Source organism: Palaemon carinicauda, chromosome 23, assembly GCF_036898095.1.
Source record: "Palaemon carinicauda isolate YSFRI2023 chromosome 23, ASM3689809v2, whole genome shotgun sequence".
Classification (NCBI taxonomy): Eukaryota; Metazoa; Arthropoda; class Malacostraca; order Decapoda; family Palaemonidae; genus Palaemon; species Palaemon carinicauda.
In genome coordinates this window covers 70587749-70605574 of record NC_090747.1, presented here as the reverse complement: position 1 = coordinate 70605574, position 17826 = coordinate 70587749, and the positions used below count along the sequence as shown (strand labels likewise).

Below are 17826 nucleotides of genomic sequence, written 5' to 3'. Positions count from 1 at the left end.
TCCTGGACAGAGTCCTGAAAAAATTCAGGGATTCGCCCAACGTCCGCATGACCATGATAGCTCCATTTTGGCCCATGAGACATTGGGTTGCGGAGATGATGGAGTGGCTGGAAGATACCCCCAGAACATTACCACTATTAGGGTTTACTAATCCGAGTGGGACATATTTAGAGTATGGAACAGGAATAATAGACTTTCCTCTACCAGTACCTCTATAGCCAATATAGCAGAGTTTTCTGTTGTATCTGCGTACAAAAGAGAAGCTAGCTGTGCCTACCATCAAGGGTTACCGCAGCATGCTAGCCTCCGTCTTTAGTAACCGACACATTGGCGTGTCAGGTAACAAGGATCTTTCAGATCTCATTAGATCTTTTGAGACGAATAAGAAGAAGGACAATCCAACCTCCTCGTGGAACCTGGATGTAGTACTGGCCTTTTTAACCTCAAGTAGGTATGTACCCTTGGACAAGGCGTCTTGGAAGTATCTTACCAAGAGAACTCTTTTCCTAATTACATTGGCTATAGTCAAAAGAATAGGAGAGTTAAAAGCCATTAGCAAGAAGGTGGGCTTTAATGGAGACAATGCAATTTGCTCCCTTCAGTTAGGCTTTCTTGCTAAAGACGAGAATCCTTATCGACCTTGGCCAAGATCTTTTACCATCCAGAGCTATCTCACTTACATTGGACGGGAAAAGGAGAGAGGCCTTTGTCCAGAGAGAGCTCTAAAAAATTTTTATCTGCACGCGTCCAAACACCTAAGAGGACAAGCAAAGAATACCCTGGCTTTTTTCATTAATAAGGATTTGATAAGGGAAACTCTCCAGGATTATGAGTAAGAAGTTTTCCCTATCCTTAAGGTAAAACCACACGAGGTTGGAGATGTAGCAATTTCTATGGCTTACAAACACCATAGGTCAATGAAATTAATTTTGGAGCCTACTTCCTGGCGAAGTAAATCAATCTTCACAGACTGCTATCTCAAAGATGTCCAGACCCAGTATGAGGAATGCTGTTCCCTGGGTCCGTACGTTACCTCCAGCTTCGTAGTTGGAGAAGGGTCTACTGCCTCTTCCCGATAACTTAATATATACCCTTGCCTTTTTTCTTGTACTTGTGTTCACAGGTTGTCGCAGCCTTCCATCAGTCTGAGATGCAAGTCAAGTTAGTTTTAATGTGTTCACAGGTTGTCTGTGAAGGTTGTCGCAGCCTTCCGTCAATCTGGGATGCAAGTCAATTTAGTTTTAATGTGTTCATAGGTTGTCTGAGAAGGTTGTCGCAGCATTCCGTCCGTCTGAGATGCCAGACAAGCTAGTTTAAAAAAAAAAAAAAAATTTTGAGTAGGTGGTCAGAATCACTATCCATGGCTATGCCAGGTTTGCAAAGGTGGAGGTCTAGCCACGCTAAGGTCTAGGACCTTGTGGCAGCCCCACAGAGACTTTTACAGCCCCCTGAGTGGATCGCTGAGTCTCTTAAGGAATGCAGGCAAAATGAGGCAGTATCATTGTGAAGCCAGCTTCCTTATCATGTTCAAACCAGATTTTTAGTACAGTGAACCCTCGTTTATCGCGGTAGATAGGTTCCAGACCCGACCGCGATAGGTGAAAATCCGCGAAGTACTGACACCATATTTACGTATTTATTTAACATGTATATTCAGACTTTTAAAACCTTCCCTTGTACGTAGTACTGTTAACAAACTACCCTTTAATGTACAGAACACTTAATGCATGTACTACAGTACCCTAAACTAAAACAGGCACAAATATTAAAGGCGATTTTATATCATGCGTTTCTTAAACACGCCAAAAAGCACGATAAAAAATGGCAACCAATGATTTGTTTACGTTTATCTCTGATCATAATAAAGAAACAAACGCATTTACACATCTGTGTATAGGTTAGTTTTTGCATCGATTATATTGATTATTCAGTACAGTATGTTGATTTTGTTATTACCTACCAATGTTTTACTTAATTTTTCTTAGGACTTCCAAATGAAATTTTTTTCTTTATGACGCCGCCTGAAACGACGGCGTCATAAAGTACGCTCAGTAAACAAACGAAGGCATTTAACACGCATGATGAAAGTGATAAATAATGATATTACAGTAAAAGCTTTTAGAAAATGTGTTATTACAAATATTATTTACCGTATCTATATAAAATCATACATACGTAGCAAAGCAGGAAAACAATTTACGAAAGAGAGAGAGAGAGAGAGAGAGAGATTGTTTTACGTACGTAAATGTAAATTTTAAACAAAAAAAAAGCCCCATTTCATATAAAATAGGTTATTACAAATATTTTACTTTATCATATTACAGTAGTCTGTATAATACTGTAAAGTTCAGTACAGTATGTTGTTGTTATAGTCGTGGCGATGAAATTCTCACGAAACAAAAACACGGCATTCCATTACAACAGCTGATTCGTTCTCTCTCTCTCTCTCTCTTCGTGTTATAAAATACTTACATATAGATGAAGAAACTAAAATTAGTTTTCTTAGTGTCAATAAAATACGAAACGAAAAAATTATGCCGAGTTTACATCCATTTCAATCGTTGCTAAAAATACGGCATCCGATTTCATCAGCAAACCACTATTTTTTGGGAAACATCATTTTATTCTAGAAAATTGCTACTCTTTAAATAGTCAATTGCACATTAAGAAAGCGTGTACTTTTGTTTTTAAATTTCGGGTGTGTTTTAAAAATCGAGTATTGTTGACTTCTTTTTGTTTTACTTTTGGCTGTGATTAGATCAGCTGACGTCTAGCTGCCGCTCTTGAGAGTGTACGAATACACTAACAAAGTATCGTTTATACCATTTCTTAACTTATTCAAACCGTCTACAGTATACAGTTGATATTACATAAGCACCAATGTGTTATAACCTGTAAAATTGTTTTGTTTGTTACATTTAAAACAACACACACACACACACACACACACCCACTCTCTCTCTCTCTCTCTCTCTCTCTCTCTCTTCGTGTTATACAATACTTACATATAGATGAAGAAACTAAAATTAGTTTTCTTAGTGTCAATAAAATACGAAACGAAAAAATTATGCCGAGTTTACATCCATTTCAATCGTTGCTAAAAATACGGCATCCGATTTCATCAGCAAACCACTATTTTTTGGGAAACATCATTTTATTCTAGAAAATTGCTACTCTTTAAATAGTCAATTGCACATTAAGAAAGCGTGTACTTTTGTTTTTAAATTTCGGGTGTGTTTTAAAAATCGAGTAATGTTGACTTCTTTTTGTTTTACTTTTGGCTGTGATTAGATCAGCTGACGTCTAGCTGCCGCTCTTGAGAGTGTACGCATACACTAACAAAGTATCGTTTATACCATTTCTTAACTTATTCAAACCGTCTACAGTATACAGTTGATATTACATAAGCACCAATGTGTTGTAACCTGTAAAATTTTTTTGTTTGTTACATTTAAAACAACACACACACACACACCCACTCTCTCTCTCTTCTCTCTCTCTCTCTCTCTCTCTTTCTCTCTCTCTCTCTTTCTCTCTCTCTCTGTGGGCTACTTTTCACTACCTCCCATTCCTTACCTCTCTCTATCTCTCTAACAAATGATATCTTTGTTGCTCCTCAAAGTTTCATTTATATTGAAAATCAATCATGATTCAATTTTCCTTGCTTTCTCCAATCTCGCACCATCGGTCACATTGCGGTATTTTCGAAATTTCCGGAAAATCCGCGATTTTTGTATATATATGCGTTATGAAAAAAATCCGCGAAGTGGTGAATCCGCGATGGTCGAACCGCGAAGTAGCGAGGGCTCACTGTACTAGTAATTGTAGCTATTAATAATTATATGAATTCCCAATGGGATGAGGTTTTCGACCCACCACCAATGGTATCAATCAGCTATATATACAGTATGTTACATATTTAAAAATGGTATTTTTATTATAAAATAAATTTTTAAATATACTTACCTGGTAGTTACATATATAAAAGGGCCCTCCCTCCTCCCCTCTGAAAACAGAGACATGGAATATCTGAAGAATGTTGGGGATCTGATAACCTATGAGAGATGGCACTCATGTATGACCACCTACTGTCATGGCGGCGATCGCCGCGAAATTGAATTTTCTGTCGTGCTGCGTTGAAGTGCGGGATTTAAGCTATATATATGTAACTACCAGGTAAGTATAATTGAAAATTTATTTTATAATAAAAATACCATTTTACAAATAAAAAAGAAATATTATCCACATAATTCTACAACTACCAAATTGAAGGGGGAAGGGGGGGCATTTACTATATAGAAGTTACTTGAGGGGGTGTACATGATAGCAAGAGATTGATATATTTCATTACTTTTGAATTTATAGCATTTAAATTTTTGAAGGTAAATATGGAAATAATTGTATTTAAAAATCTGTGTTTTTCTGTTTACATATTTTCTGCCAACTAGATATAATTTTGTTCATATGTGACAGTCTAGTTTTATATAGCTCATATCTGTGCTATCGAAAAGCATAGGTGTCAGAATCTATCACTGAACCAAGTCATTTAGGACAATCATGTAAAATTTACTATTAATTGTAGAAAAAAAAAATCATAGTTGGGAGTTCTTAAAGCTTTTGTATAGATAAAATAGTTTTAAATCATGATTTGTTTTCAGTACGTTTATGAGGAAGTCATACTACAAACCAGATTTAGTGATATAGGAGCTGCTCAGCTTAAATTTGATATGACAAGGGGACTTTTCCCAATATTTGGAGAATTTACACAGAAGCCTGAGAACTACTTTAAACTGTAAGTATGAATTTATCACACCTTTACTTTTATAGCATTTATTGCTGTCAAATTTAGGTCAGAATAAATTTTGAAGTCATAACGAGATGTCGCCATTACTCTTACCAGCCCCATGAGTGCTTATAAGCACTCAACTTAGTACTTTGATTACATCATGCCCTTATCCCTCACTATTTTCCAGTTTAATATTTTTTGTGAATTGTTATGTATAAGTATTTATTGTAATATGACAGGTTACATATTTAAATGATTTTATTAAAGACAGAGTTAAGGTAGAAATAGGAAGAGATATATATGCAGTACATGTATTAGTATAGGTGTTAGTTTTCTCTATTATATTATTTCAATGAATCTTACTTAGTGTTCACTGTGCTTCTTTGTTGAAGGCTGCACTTTCCGACCTCTAACAAAAACAATTCAAATAACTTTCTCCCTCTCTCAAATTGGCTATTTCCCTAGAGCAGGGATTTTCAACCTGGGGCTCACAAACCCCTCAAAAGTAGTTAGCATATTTGAGAGAGAAAAAAACTGGAATCAAAATTTATTAGAAAACTATTCATTGTGGATCTGCACCTTCTCCCAGGTAAGATGAATTCTTAGAGTTGATAAAAAACTCTTGCAGTAAATGCATTTGAAGCATTTTCCCTGACTAAGCTCTGGTCTAAAATTGAGAGATTTACCCTGTTGTATTTGATAAAGTTCTGACCTTTGCTGATGTTTTTTAGTACTTTTAAGTATGTCAGCAAGTTTTTTCAATGCTGTTGAATTTGAAAACTAAACATCCATCACGTCTTAGTGTGGAACAAGATTTACGATTCTGCCTGTCTAACACTGCTCCTCAAATTGAGATTGCAACAAATAGGCACACCCTTCACACCAATGTTCAGTATTTGTTGATAATGGAAATGTTTCACACCTGTGTGTGTAGTAACATTCTAAAACAAGTGGAATATCAATATTTCATCTCGATAAGGTCATTAAAACTTTAATCATTTGATAAATATTCTATGCTGTATCATTGTTGATCGAGTTAGTCACTATATTACCATTTTGTTCAACGTCAGATTACTCAGGGTTTGGATAAATGGTCTTATAACTCAAGGGGTACTTGACGGAAAAAGGTTGAGAACCCCCCCGCCCTAGAGTGTTATTGATTCAGCAATGTCACCTCTGGCACTTTATGATAAACAATATTGGTGTCGATACACCTTCATATTTGTTTTTGTCCTTCCACCACTTAGACATGCTGACCTCCTTGCAGTATGATTCTTATACCTGTATTTGAGTCTTATTTAGTGTCTTCATTTGTTAGATAGATAGATAAAGAAATATACAGGTATGTTTTTTGCTTGTCTTAAGATATGTTAGTGTTCTAAATATTCAGTAGATAGGTTTCTTTCAGAAGATAAAGATCCACGTGCCGTCTGTGTTTCATATTGAAGCCAACTTTGTGATTTAAAAGTGTAAATCCTCAAAATGTGTAGATTTTCTAGAGAAACTTATGGAGTAATATGTCATTTTTTAAAAGGGTTTGTTATAAAGATTAAACATAATAGGATTGATTGATTGATTTAAAGTTTTCTGGCACCCTGACATCTAAGGTCAGTGATGTCGATATCATTTATTACATATTTTTTAGAGTATTAAATTCAAACCATAAAATTTAAGATGTCATTATAAAAGTTGAATAGTTTTCAGAAGACCTGCTTCTGAAATAAATCTAAAAATGCCACTCGCATAGCATAGTAGGACACATCATGTCCAAGAATCTTAGCAAGGATGAACCTGCCATCCTCACCTCGAGCTTCAATCATATATCTATTTCTTAATTTGCTGGCACTTGGTCTGCGTCTACCCGAGGCCTCTTTCTAAAACAATCGTCCATGGCAGCTTATTTCTGCCTGCTTCTTAAAATTTTCCTGAAGTGACTCAGGCAAACTTCATCACAGTACTCAAGCGCACGACCCATGAGAATTTTTTCTGGGTGTCTCCTTTCTACGAGAGCCACCATTTTAAAGTAGCCATCAAGACCCTTCTTAATTTCTGCCGTTGTCAGTTGGGGGTCCAACCTTTGATAGTCCTTGTATATGGTGAAGGAATTGCCGATTGCACAGTGTTGATCGCCCAGACCTGTCTACCTTGATTAAGTATTGGTTATGTTGTCTTGTTTCCACGACAATACCTGTTCTGTCCCATCGCCCCTTGGCATTGCCTGCCTGATTCTGCAGCAGGACCCGGTCTCCTAGTTTCAGAGGCGGCGGCTGCCGGGTGTTGGGTGTCAGTTTGTCTACCTGCTTGGCGAATCGGTAGCGCAGGGCTTCCTCTTGCCATTCCCATGTGTCCCCCCTATATTGGGTGAACTGCTGGATTGGAGAAGACCTACGTCCCCGGCGCCACGAGTACTAAATCCTTGAGGTTTTTTCCGAATGTGATCTAGGATGGTGACATTCCGGTTTCCTGGTCTGGTGTGTTCCTGTATTAGAGTAGGCCTGCTGCTACAGCTTCAGTATCTAGGCTGCCGTACGTATCGGTGTGTGATGTCAGGAGGCGTTTCATGGACTCGACTGCTGCCTCTGTTCCCCCCCCCCCCCCCATTTGACTAGGGGAAGTACGCAGATGAGAGACGGTGCTGACTCCCCAGCGCTGTAGTAGGCTCTGGGTCTCCTTTGCAGAGAATTCAGGTCCCCCGTTGGTGCTTGGTTCCTGGGGCACTCCGAAGGTAGCGTAGTGGTGCAGGATAGCTTTGCTGAAATCCCGGGCCCCGGCACCCGATGTCACAATGTAGAGCCAACCGCTGAATCTGTCGACGATGACCAGGTAGATAGTGCCTGTCTTTTCGAAGAAGTCCGCTGCAATGGCCTGAAATGGTTGGGTTTGGACGCTCGGTTGTGTTGGTGGCATACGTGGTTGTGAAGGTGACATCCCCCAACATGCTTGGCAACTGTTCCTTGTGTTTTCGATGTCCTTGGTGAAGCCTGACCAAAATACGGAACCCTGAGCTTTGTTTTGCATTTTGTTGGTTCCTTGGTTGGCCGCATGTAGGGCTCTCAACATCTCACTGTCGACAGCCTGTCTCGGTACTGTCAATATGGTTGTGGCTCTTTAGTTAGTTCATCTCTTGAAGATGGAAACCCGTTTTCAATGAATGCTATCAGAGTTTGCAGGCAGGGGTCCATAGCGGTGCTTCCTTTGACTCCCTCCCATGTGACAGCTCCGATTGAATCCGTTGTCGACTGTACCGCTGCTTCTATGTCATCTAGGTGGTTAGGTGTCGAGCCAATGGCAATTAAAGCCGTTATCACCTCCAATGTGTTTGGCTGTGTATTGGTGAAGGGTTCCTTGATGTGGCGTCAGCTGCGGGTATGTCTATGGGACGTGAATGATTTGGTATCTCCACCTTAGTGTTCGCTGCTCGAGTCGAAAGAGCCTTGGATTCGTGATGGTGTCCAGTTCTTTGTCCCCTAGAATTTTCACGAGTGGCTTGTGGTGCGTTGCTATTATCAAGTCTTTGCACCCCATGGTGAAGAATCACCTGTCCTCGAGTGCCCATGCTACAGCCAGGGCTTCCCCCTTAATTGGTGCATACCGCTTTTCTGCGTCCTTGAGAAACCGCGATCCTGCTAGGGTGGTCTTCCAGCCATCTGGGCAACATCCTGGCGTGAGGGCCGCACATGTACAGGTGTTTCTGACGTCGCCAATACCCGATTCCGACTTTTGGCTAATCTGGGTTAAGGCATGTTGGCTTGTCTGGGTTGAAGATCTCTACCCCCTTCTCAATTTCGCGTATAATTGCTGCCTTCGACCTCTGGAATGCGTTCTCGAGTTCTGGGTCCTACTAGAAGCATATCTTTGGGCTGAGTAGGGGCCTGAACGGTTCCATTAAGTTAGTTGTTCTGCCAGTGTGGTACTTGGTTTACTAGTCCGAACCATACCCGAATGTCTGTGATGTTCTTTGGTTTTGGGAACGTTGCAATTGCGTTCAGGTATTTTGGTAAGTGTTTTACATCAGTTTCTCCAACCTGGAATCCTCCAAAGTTCACCTCTGTAGATGAGAACTGGAACTTGGCTGGGTTGAGAATGACACCGTTCTGTCCAACGAGTTCCAAGTAATTTATGACATGCCACCAGTGTTCCTGTAAGTTTGAGTCTCACAGTAGGGTGTCATTGTCGCATTTCGTCTTCCTTGGGACGTCTGCAATAATCGCATCATATCGTTGTGTGTACGCATCTTGCGATGCAAGAAAGCCCATGGGTGTGCGACGGTAGCGGAATCATCCCTGCTCAGTGATGAAAGTTGTCTTGTCTGTCCTCTTCGCGGATATCAATAGAGTGAAATCCGTTCCATGCGTCAGTGACCGTTTTGTATACACTCGGAGGTACTGCTCTGGCTTGCTTCATGGGTGGGATGGTGTGATGTGTTTCTCAAACGCAATGTTGATTTAGGGGCTGTAAGTCCACAGTGCGTCGTGGTGTGCCATCTGGTTTTAGTGTGATAACATTGTTGTGTAGCCAGGTCACTGGTGTGTTGGGTGGTACGGGTTCAATCACACCCAGTGCTACGTCTCTTTCCAGTATGGCCGCCACCTCTTTTTGCCAGTGTACCGGTATGTTTGGGGCTCTTTGTCACCGTTGGTTTTGCCTGAGGGTCGATGATCTGTATCTCTATGGGTGGCCCGGTCATTGTTGGCAGTGACTGGTGTGGACACGTGTTGAAGGTTGACGATGCATATCGTTCCAGTGGCCACGCTTTCATATTTTCGGTGAACTCTGTTATGGTTTGAACGGCAGGTTGGCTGGTTGCCAGGGAGGTGGAGTGCGACTTGGGGATCCGCACTCTGCGAGTTGTTGCTTTGGGACTTTCCTCCGTTTAGGCGTACTGCGACCCTGCCTGTGGCACCAATCCTGGGGAAATCATGGTCAATGATGCCAAGCTTCATCATAGCTGCTCGGCTGAAGTAAAACTTGCTGTCGGTGTCCGTGACATGCACCGTGGCAGTTGCTGTAATGTGCACATCTTGCTCATTCTTGCCTGATATTATGAGGTGTATGGAGCTGAGCACATTGATTTCCTGGTTGTTGGCTGCAAAGATGTGTCTGTTAGCTGGCTTGAGGTGTCGCTGGTGTAGACCAATCTTCTGTAAGATTGGCAGCCACATCATACACGTCTGAGCCCCGGAGTCTGCGACCGCCATAATGGGTGAGGATTTGTTCGGCATCTTTTTGTTGTAAGCAGCATGGTTCACCGATATGCAGATGGGTAGCATTGGGTGAGGTAAAACTTCGTTTGAGGAGTTCATCCCTGACGTGTATACTATGTTGTCGTCCGCTTCTGTGTCCTCTTCTTGCGAGCAATGGAATAACACCCCTGCTTCAGTACCTGCCAATGATTGCCACGGCTACAGTTGCCGTTGGACGTTTTCCCTCCAGCATACTAGGCACAACTTTAACTCCTTTACTTTGCCTCTCACTTTTCCGAACTTTGGAGTGAAGCATCCACACTGGCAACGAAACTGGTGTCTTGTTTGTTGCCCTTTTTCGATGTGATTGAGGGGGGTGCGTTCGTTGTCATTCTCGCTTGTTTCCTGTACCCACTGGGTGAGATACTATTGGGTTTGCACTTATGGCCCGGCTAGCTGTTTCCTTGCTGTTGATGAGTGTTACCGCTTCGCTTAGTGTCTTGTTATCGATCTTTGGGGTTCCCAACACGTCTCTTTTGATTTCTTCATCTGCAAGGCCGTTTACCAGGATTAACTTCACGATCTCCTCTGTGTAGTCGCACGTAATCGTCTCTGTTCAGGTGTTGGACTTGCAGGCGCTGGTGACGGTCCATTTACACACATTGGCCACCTGGCGCAACCTTGCCACATATTGCTTTACAGGTTCACCTGGGCCCTGAGTGGTTTGTAGTAATGTCGTCCTCCGTACGCTTAAGGCCACACTCTGTACTGCCAGATGTTTTATTGCCGCTAGTACGTCCACCTCAGTCTTTGTTGCGATGGCGGGGTCCTCTCTGAATAGGGCGGCATCAAGTTCTGGTTCACAACATGCGAGCAGGTGAGCTGTTATCTGGTTAGGTGCTAAAGATGTTTCATCGCGAAACATTTCCCACCGCCTTGTGAAAGCAGCCCAGTCATCTTCGCTGATGCCTTGTTTTAGCAATTGGGCAATTTTGCGGGTTTCTGGTGTGATGAGTCTTCGTCCTGCTTGTTCTTCCGATGTAATTGCATCAATGCTATGCACGTTGTCGTATCATCTGCCCGCTCCACCTCCGTGCACCCAGGAGCCTCACACCTCAATGACGTGGCCATGTCTGTGTCCCCTGCGTTCTTGTCTACAATATTTCTTCAAACATGGTCAATAAGACATTCGTGCATTTGGTTTTATTCGAGTTACATGCAACGAATGTTTGAAGCTGAAAAAATACATGTATGTAATTACACACTTGTAATGGTTGCAAAATAAAATAGGCTACTATACCTGTGATAGGCCGTCGTGCTACATACATACAGATACACATAAATATGACCTTCCTGTGGCATGCATGGATTTGGGATATGTGCTGTCATTTATACTAATCTATGTATGTACACTGTGATGCGTACTTATATTTACTGCCAGACCTGCATAAAATTACTCATTGGGAGAAATGTAAAATGTGCCCCTGATTACCCTATCTGGCTGCTATGTAGCCTGCAATATACATATAACATAATGCCCCCTCTGGGCTCATAATAATGATGCACCTTCTTATGCTATTACTTAAAAATAGATCAAGATAATAGGACTAAGCTCATTATAGTATAACAGTTCCGGTAGTTGTGGCTTCCCTCGCGAATCTGTTTATTTCCCTGTTTACTTTTTGCACCCCTAGGTGGTGCTCATGCCGCTTGCCCACCAGATTTGACCTGTCCTAACTCATTATTCCTGTTATTTTTACCTAATTCTTGTGGGGATGTTGGACCTCAACTTGAAATTTTTATTGATTTAAGAAGTGTTCCTGTTGATCTGAAATATAAACAGACAGAACATCATATCTATTTGATGTCATAACTTTGGTGTTTTTGAAGGATCGGGGTGAGAGAGATGGAGGTCTCTTTCTTTTCCTATTAATAGGTGGTGATTTATCAGTTTTGGTGTTTTCCTCATTACAGGTGCACCTGATAACTCTTTTATGTGAAACCTCCATCAAATCAGGCAAAGAGAGGTTAGTATTATTCTTTGTAATGGGGGACAAAGGTTTAATAGAGGTGAGCAAAGCCTTGGATGATATTCTTTCCTTATCATGCAGAATTCTATCAGAAGAATGCAAATTTCTTTTTTTGAGAATACTGGCAAGAATAGGTGGGTTGGATGTCTGCCTTATTTTTCCTCCTGATTTCGATACCTTTGCGTTGATTTACTCAGTAGTCTCTTGGCATGCCCCACACTTTATGTTTGATACTGGATTTATTGAGAGCAGCCTCTTCTAACTTATATTGCTGGCAGCTCCTATCAGTAGATTTATGATTCAAATTGCAGTTTATACATTGGCCTTGTGTACATTCTCCATGGTAAACATTGGAGCAAGTACTGCACATTTTTTTGGCCTTGCAAAAGCAATTAAAACATTGCATTGGCTTCTGCTTAAAAGTTCGAACTTTAATCCGTCCATTTTCTATGTAAATGTGGAAAGGCACATCAGCATCCAGGAAAGTCAGGATAATCATTGAGAGACTAACAGGTTGAGAAACACTAGAAGAAAAGGAGCTATAAAGTTTCTTTGGCATCAGTTTTGGCATTGCTAATGCTGGTTTTGAAATGTCCTTCTTAGCCTTCTTCTTCATGGCATACTCCGTCCACTACATAGAAGGGCACCTGCACTCGTCATAATGGGATGACTATTAAGAGTCATGCCTTGTGCAGAAAAAATATAGAGAAGATAGGAATTAACGGCAAGCTTAGACATAAACCTGGCAAATTTTTTATCTGGTTTACCTATATACAGTTACATGTATGCACACTTATCCAATTATCTTGCATAGAGAAAGCAAAAAGTTGAAGCAGGATATTTGAAGGATAGAAATAGTATGGGCATACTTGTGGCTGAAGTTAAAAGTACCAGGCATGCTGACTGGCAGGGGGCTAGCAGGGCTTCCTCACCACCCTTCAGTAATTATAACCGCTTCATTAAATTTTGATATCAGTTCCAGCTTCGCTGAAGTTGTACTTCTATTAAAGGACGGCGGTTTTGCATTTGTCATTGGGAAGTATGGCGTACCAGGTGAAAATGAGAGTGGTGAGAGACTGGTAGATATGTGTGTTGAACAAGAGATGGTAATAAGTGCTAGCTTTTTTAAAAAGAAAGATAAAAATAAGTATACATGGGTAAGAGTGGCAAATGGAAGAGTAGTAGAAAGGGCATTAATGGATTATGTGTTGATAACTAAAAGAATGTTTGGAAGATTGAAAGACGTGCACGTGTTTAGGGGTATGGCTAATGGTATGTCTGATCATTTTTTGGTGGAAGGAAAATTAGTTGTAGCAAAAGAGTGGGGGAATAGAGTAGGTGGATGTAAAAGGGAGCTAGTGAGGGTTGAAGAGCTAATAAAACCGGGGGTAAAAAGTAAATATCAGGAAAGGTTGAAAATGGCATATGACGAGGTGAGAGTAAGAGAAACTGGTAATTTAGAGGAGGAGTGGAAGTTAGCAAAAGAAAATTTTGTTGGGATTGCAAGTGATGTTTGTGGCAAGAAGGTTGTTGGAGGCAGCATGAGGAAGGGCAGTGAATGGTGAAATGAAGGAGTGAAGGTAAAAGTGGAAGAGAAAAAGAGGGCTTTTGAAGAATGGCTGCAGAGTAATAGTATAGAGAAGTATGAAAAATATAGAGAGAAAAAGGTGGAAGTAAAGCGCAAGGTACGTGAGGCAAAGAGGGCAGCTGACCTGAGGTGAGGTCAGGGACTGGGTCAGTCATATGAAGAGAATAAGAAGAAGTTTTGGAAAGAAGTGAAGAGAGTAAGGAAGGCTGGCGCAAGAATTGAAGAGACAGTGAAAGATGGAAATGGAAGGTTGTTAAAAGGAGAGGAGGCAAGGAAAAGGTGGGCGGAATATTTTGAAAGTTTGCTGAATGTTGAAGATAATAGGGAGGCAGATATAATTGCTGTTCCAGGTGTTGAGGTGCCAGTGATGGGAGATGAGAATGAGAGAGATATTACAATAGAGGAAGTGAGGAGAGCACTAGATGAAACGAGAGTAGGAAAAGCATCTGGTATGGATGGTGTGAAAGCCGAGATGTTGAAGGAAGGGGGTGTGACTGTACTTGAATGGTTGGTGAGATTGTTTAATATGTGTTTTGTGTTGTCAATGGTACCAGTAGATTGGGTTTGTGTGTGTATTGTACCACTATATAAGGGTAAGGGAGATGTGCATGAGTGTTGTAATTCAAGAGGTATTAGTTTGTTGAGTGTAGTTGGAAAAGTGTATGGTAGAGTAATGATTAATAGGATTAAGGATAAAACAGAGAATGCAATCTTGGAAGTACAGGGTGGTTTTAGAAGAGGTAGGGGTTGTATGAATCAGATTTTTACAGTTAGGCAGATATGCGAGAAATATTTAACAAAAGGTAAGGAGGTGTATGTTGCGTTTATGGATCTGGAGAAAGCATATGATAGAGTTGATAGGGAAGCAATGTGGAATGTGATGAGGTTATATGGAGTTGGTGGAAGGTTGTTGCAAGCAGTGAAAAGTTTCTACAAAGGTAGTAAAGCATGTGTTAGAATAGGAAATGAAGTGAGCGATTGGTTTCCGGTGAGAGTGGGGCTGAGACAGGGATGTGTGATGTCGCCGTGGTTGTTTAACTTGTATGTTGATGGAGTGGTGAGAGAGAGGTGAATGCTCGAGTGCTTGGACGAGGATTAAAACTGGTAGACGAAAATGATCATGAATGGGAGGTAAATCAGTTGTTGTTTGCATATGATACTGTACTGGTAGCAGACACAGAAGAGAAGCTTGACCGACTAGTGACAGAATTTGGAAGGGTGTGGTAGAGAAGGAAGTTGAGAGTTAATGTGGGTAAGAGTAAGGTTATGAGATGTACGAGAAGGGAAGGTGGTGCAAGGTTGAATGTCATGTTGAATGGAGAGTTACTTGAGGAGGTGGATCAGTTTAAGTACTTGGGGTCTGTTGTTGCAGCAAATGGTGGAGTGGAAGCAGATGTACGTCAGAGAGTGAATGAAGGATGCAAAGTGTTGGGGGCAGTTAAGGGAGTAGTAAAAAATAGAGGGTTGGGCATGAATGTAAAGAGAGTTCTATATGAGAAAGTGATTGTACCAACTGTGATGTATGGATCGGAGTTGTGGGGAATGAAAGTGATGGAGAGACAGAAATTGAATGTGTTTGAGATGAAGTGTCTAAGGAGTATGGCTGGTGTATCTCGAGTAGATAGGGTTAGGAACGAAGTGGTGAGGGTGAGAACGGGTGTAAGAAATGAGTTAGCGGCTAGAGTGGATATGAATGTGTTAAGGTGGTTTGGCCATGCTGAGAGAATGGAAAATGGCTGTCTGCTAAAGAAGGTGATGAATGCAAGAGTTGATGGGAGAAGTACAAGAGAAAGGCCAAGGTTTGGGTGGATGGATGGTGTGAAGAAAGCTCTGGGTGATAGGAGGATAGATGTGAGAGAGGCAAGAGCGCGTGCTAGAAATAGGAATGAATGGCGAGCGATTGTGACGCAGTTCTGGTAGGGGATTCAGCATTATGAAGCTTCATCTGTGGTGGAATTGTGGGAGGTTGGGCTGTGGCACCCTAGCAGTACCAGCTGAACTTGGCTGAGTCCCTGGTTAGGCTGGAGGAACGTAGAGAGTAGTCCCCTTTTTGTTTTGTTTCTTTGTTGATGTCGGCTACCCCCCAAAATTGGGGGAAGTGCCTTGGTATATGGATGGATGGTTTTGCATTTATGGAAGAACAATATTTCTTTGGAAATTTCTATTTTGTAATTGCTTTAGTTCTGCAAATAAAGGCTTTATTTCCTTCAACAGGATAAAAGAGTCTGTCATTTTGCTGAATTTGCCTCATGCTACAGTTTTCCTCCTACGCGACACAATTCGCATGTGGAACGATGACCAAGATAGTTTCAGTTTGGCTGTGTCTCCAGTGAAAGCCTTAGCTGAACATGGGGTTACAATGCTATCGCCAAGAGAAGCGGATACTATTATGAACATTAGGATCTATAACCAAGACCAGTTTATGTAATTACAATTGATATCGAAGATATGTTCATAAAGTCTACATATATGTAAAGTACAGTAGTCTGTATTTTAGTTCATTATGTGACAGTTGGCCTTATATTTGTGGTGTTGTGCAAAAGATGCTTTCAAGTTAGTTTGATACAAGAAAGGTGATGAAATTGTTTAGGAAGAAAAAATATATTTAATTTTTTTATGGAATGTAGTTTTTACTGTAATGTACTTATTCTGTAATAAGTAATTCTTTTGAAGTTTATGATGCATAACACTTATTACAAATGGATATAGCAGTGCTACAATGCATCATTTTTTTTAAGAATGCCTTTTTTGCCGACCCAAAAGTGTACATTCACAATTTTGTATGATAAAGATTTCTACTATTTATGCGCTGGAATTTAGGACACGTATATTTGAGTGTTAAGAGATTCGGACTGCAAATAAGTGCATAATATAAAATTATTGTTCAGAAATAATCTAAATGTGATTCAAAGTCCTATTATTTGTTTACAATGTACAGTGATGTCATTATAGCATCAGATTTGTCTTTCATGTACACCAGATTATCAACTATTGACTTTGAAGTTAACTATTGTTGTTTGAAAATTGGGAAGTTATTGGATTAATGAGTGTCACACAGTGATAAAGCCAGTAATTTATACATGAAAGGCATGCTATAAATTGACATGAATGTATACTCATGCCTTAAATGTTTAGCATTGTCACCGAAATTTTCATCAACAGAAGCCATGCATTAAGAAGGTCCTCAACTTACAAACATTTGGAGATACATACAGATCCAACTGAAATTATAAATCTCAGATATTGTATCAAAAGTTCATAATGAAACACTATAATAAAATATTATATAATTTAATACAGTAAGCAAAATAACATTTGCCATATGAAACTGGAGTATTTATTAACTTCTGCAGTTGAAAATTGTGGCATGCAAGTTAGGTGAAGTCTACCCTAGACAAAAATTTTAAAGAATTCAACTTGGAACCTATTAATTTTTTAAGTTGAGGACATTCTGTAGTAGCTTGTTACTTGTTTTAATTTAGATTATTTCATTGATATTCTTGTTATAACAAGTGATACTTTCTGCAATATCCAGCACCCAATCATTTAAATTTTTTTCTATTGCCATTGGTATTGTAAAGTTAAACCTCTTTTGCATAAAACATCACTGCCTCTGTTGAAATATTTTGTTAAATGTAAATAGAACAGATAAAAACTTTACTACAGTATTTTCTTGTTTCAATTTGATATTTTTTTTATTATTGTTCTATAATTTTATTATTGTAGTATTTTCTGCTGTCCAGTGTTGAGTTCAAAAGTTTTAACTTGGAGAATTTGTTCCTAGATGAATACAAACCCTCGTTCTATATATATATATATATATATATATATATAGGAGTGATGATAACAGCGAATCTGGTGAGAGACCATAAAGTTCACCGACTCGCTTGGCCGAAGCCAAAGCTAGTAGGATCACAGTATTCCAAGTGAGGTGGCGATCTGTTGCCTGGCGTAATGATTCATAGGGAGGTCTCTTTAGAGACCTGAGATCTCGAACCACATTCCATGGGGAGGTCTCACTTAAGACTGAGGACAGGCAAGTTCGTAATTCCGTATGAGTAAGCAAAGTTCCTTTAACCACCGAGACTAAAAGGCGCATTTCTTCACGCAAATACACAAGGAACTCCGTTATTACTGAAATAGTGGCATCGACAGAGATACCCACTCCAAGACACCAACCACAGAAGACTTTCCACTTTGCCTTCCAAATTTGTTATTTGTTCCGTCGTAAATACAAAC

At 40.3% G+C, this 17826-nt stretch overlaps 1 protein-coding gene across 1 annotated transcript in view; it reads left to right on the top strand.

The window, feature by feature from the left end:
• The window catches only part of Rint1 (RAD50 interactor 1), a 137436-nt gene extending 120190 nt beyond the window's left edge, over positions 1 to 17246 (top strand). The window contains exons 13-14 of the mRNA XM_068347018.1: positions 4659 to 4792; positions 15802 to 17246. Coding sequence (XP_068203119.1) covers positions 4659 to 4792; positions 15802 to 16015 — 348 coding nt within the window. The 3' untranslated portion in view covers positions 16016 to 17246. The remainder of the gene's footprint in view (positions 1 to 4658; positions 4793 to 15801) is intronic.
• Positions 17247 to 17826: the final 580 nt, after the last annotated feature.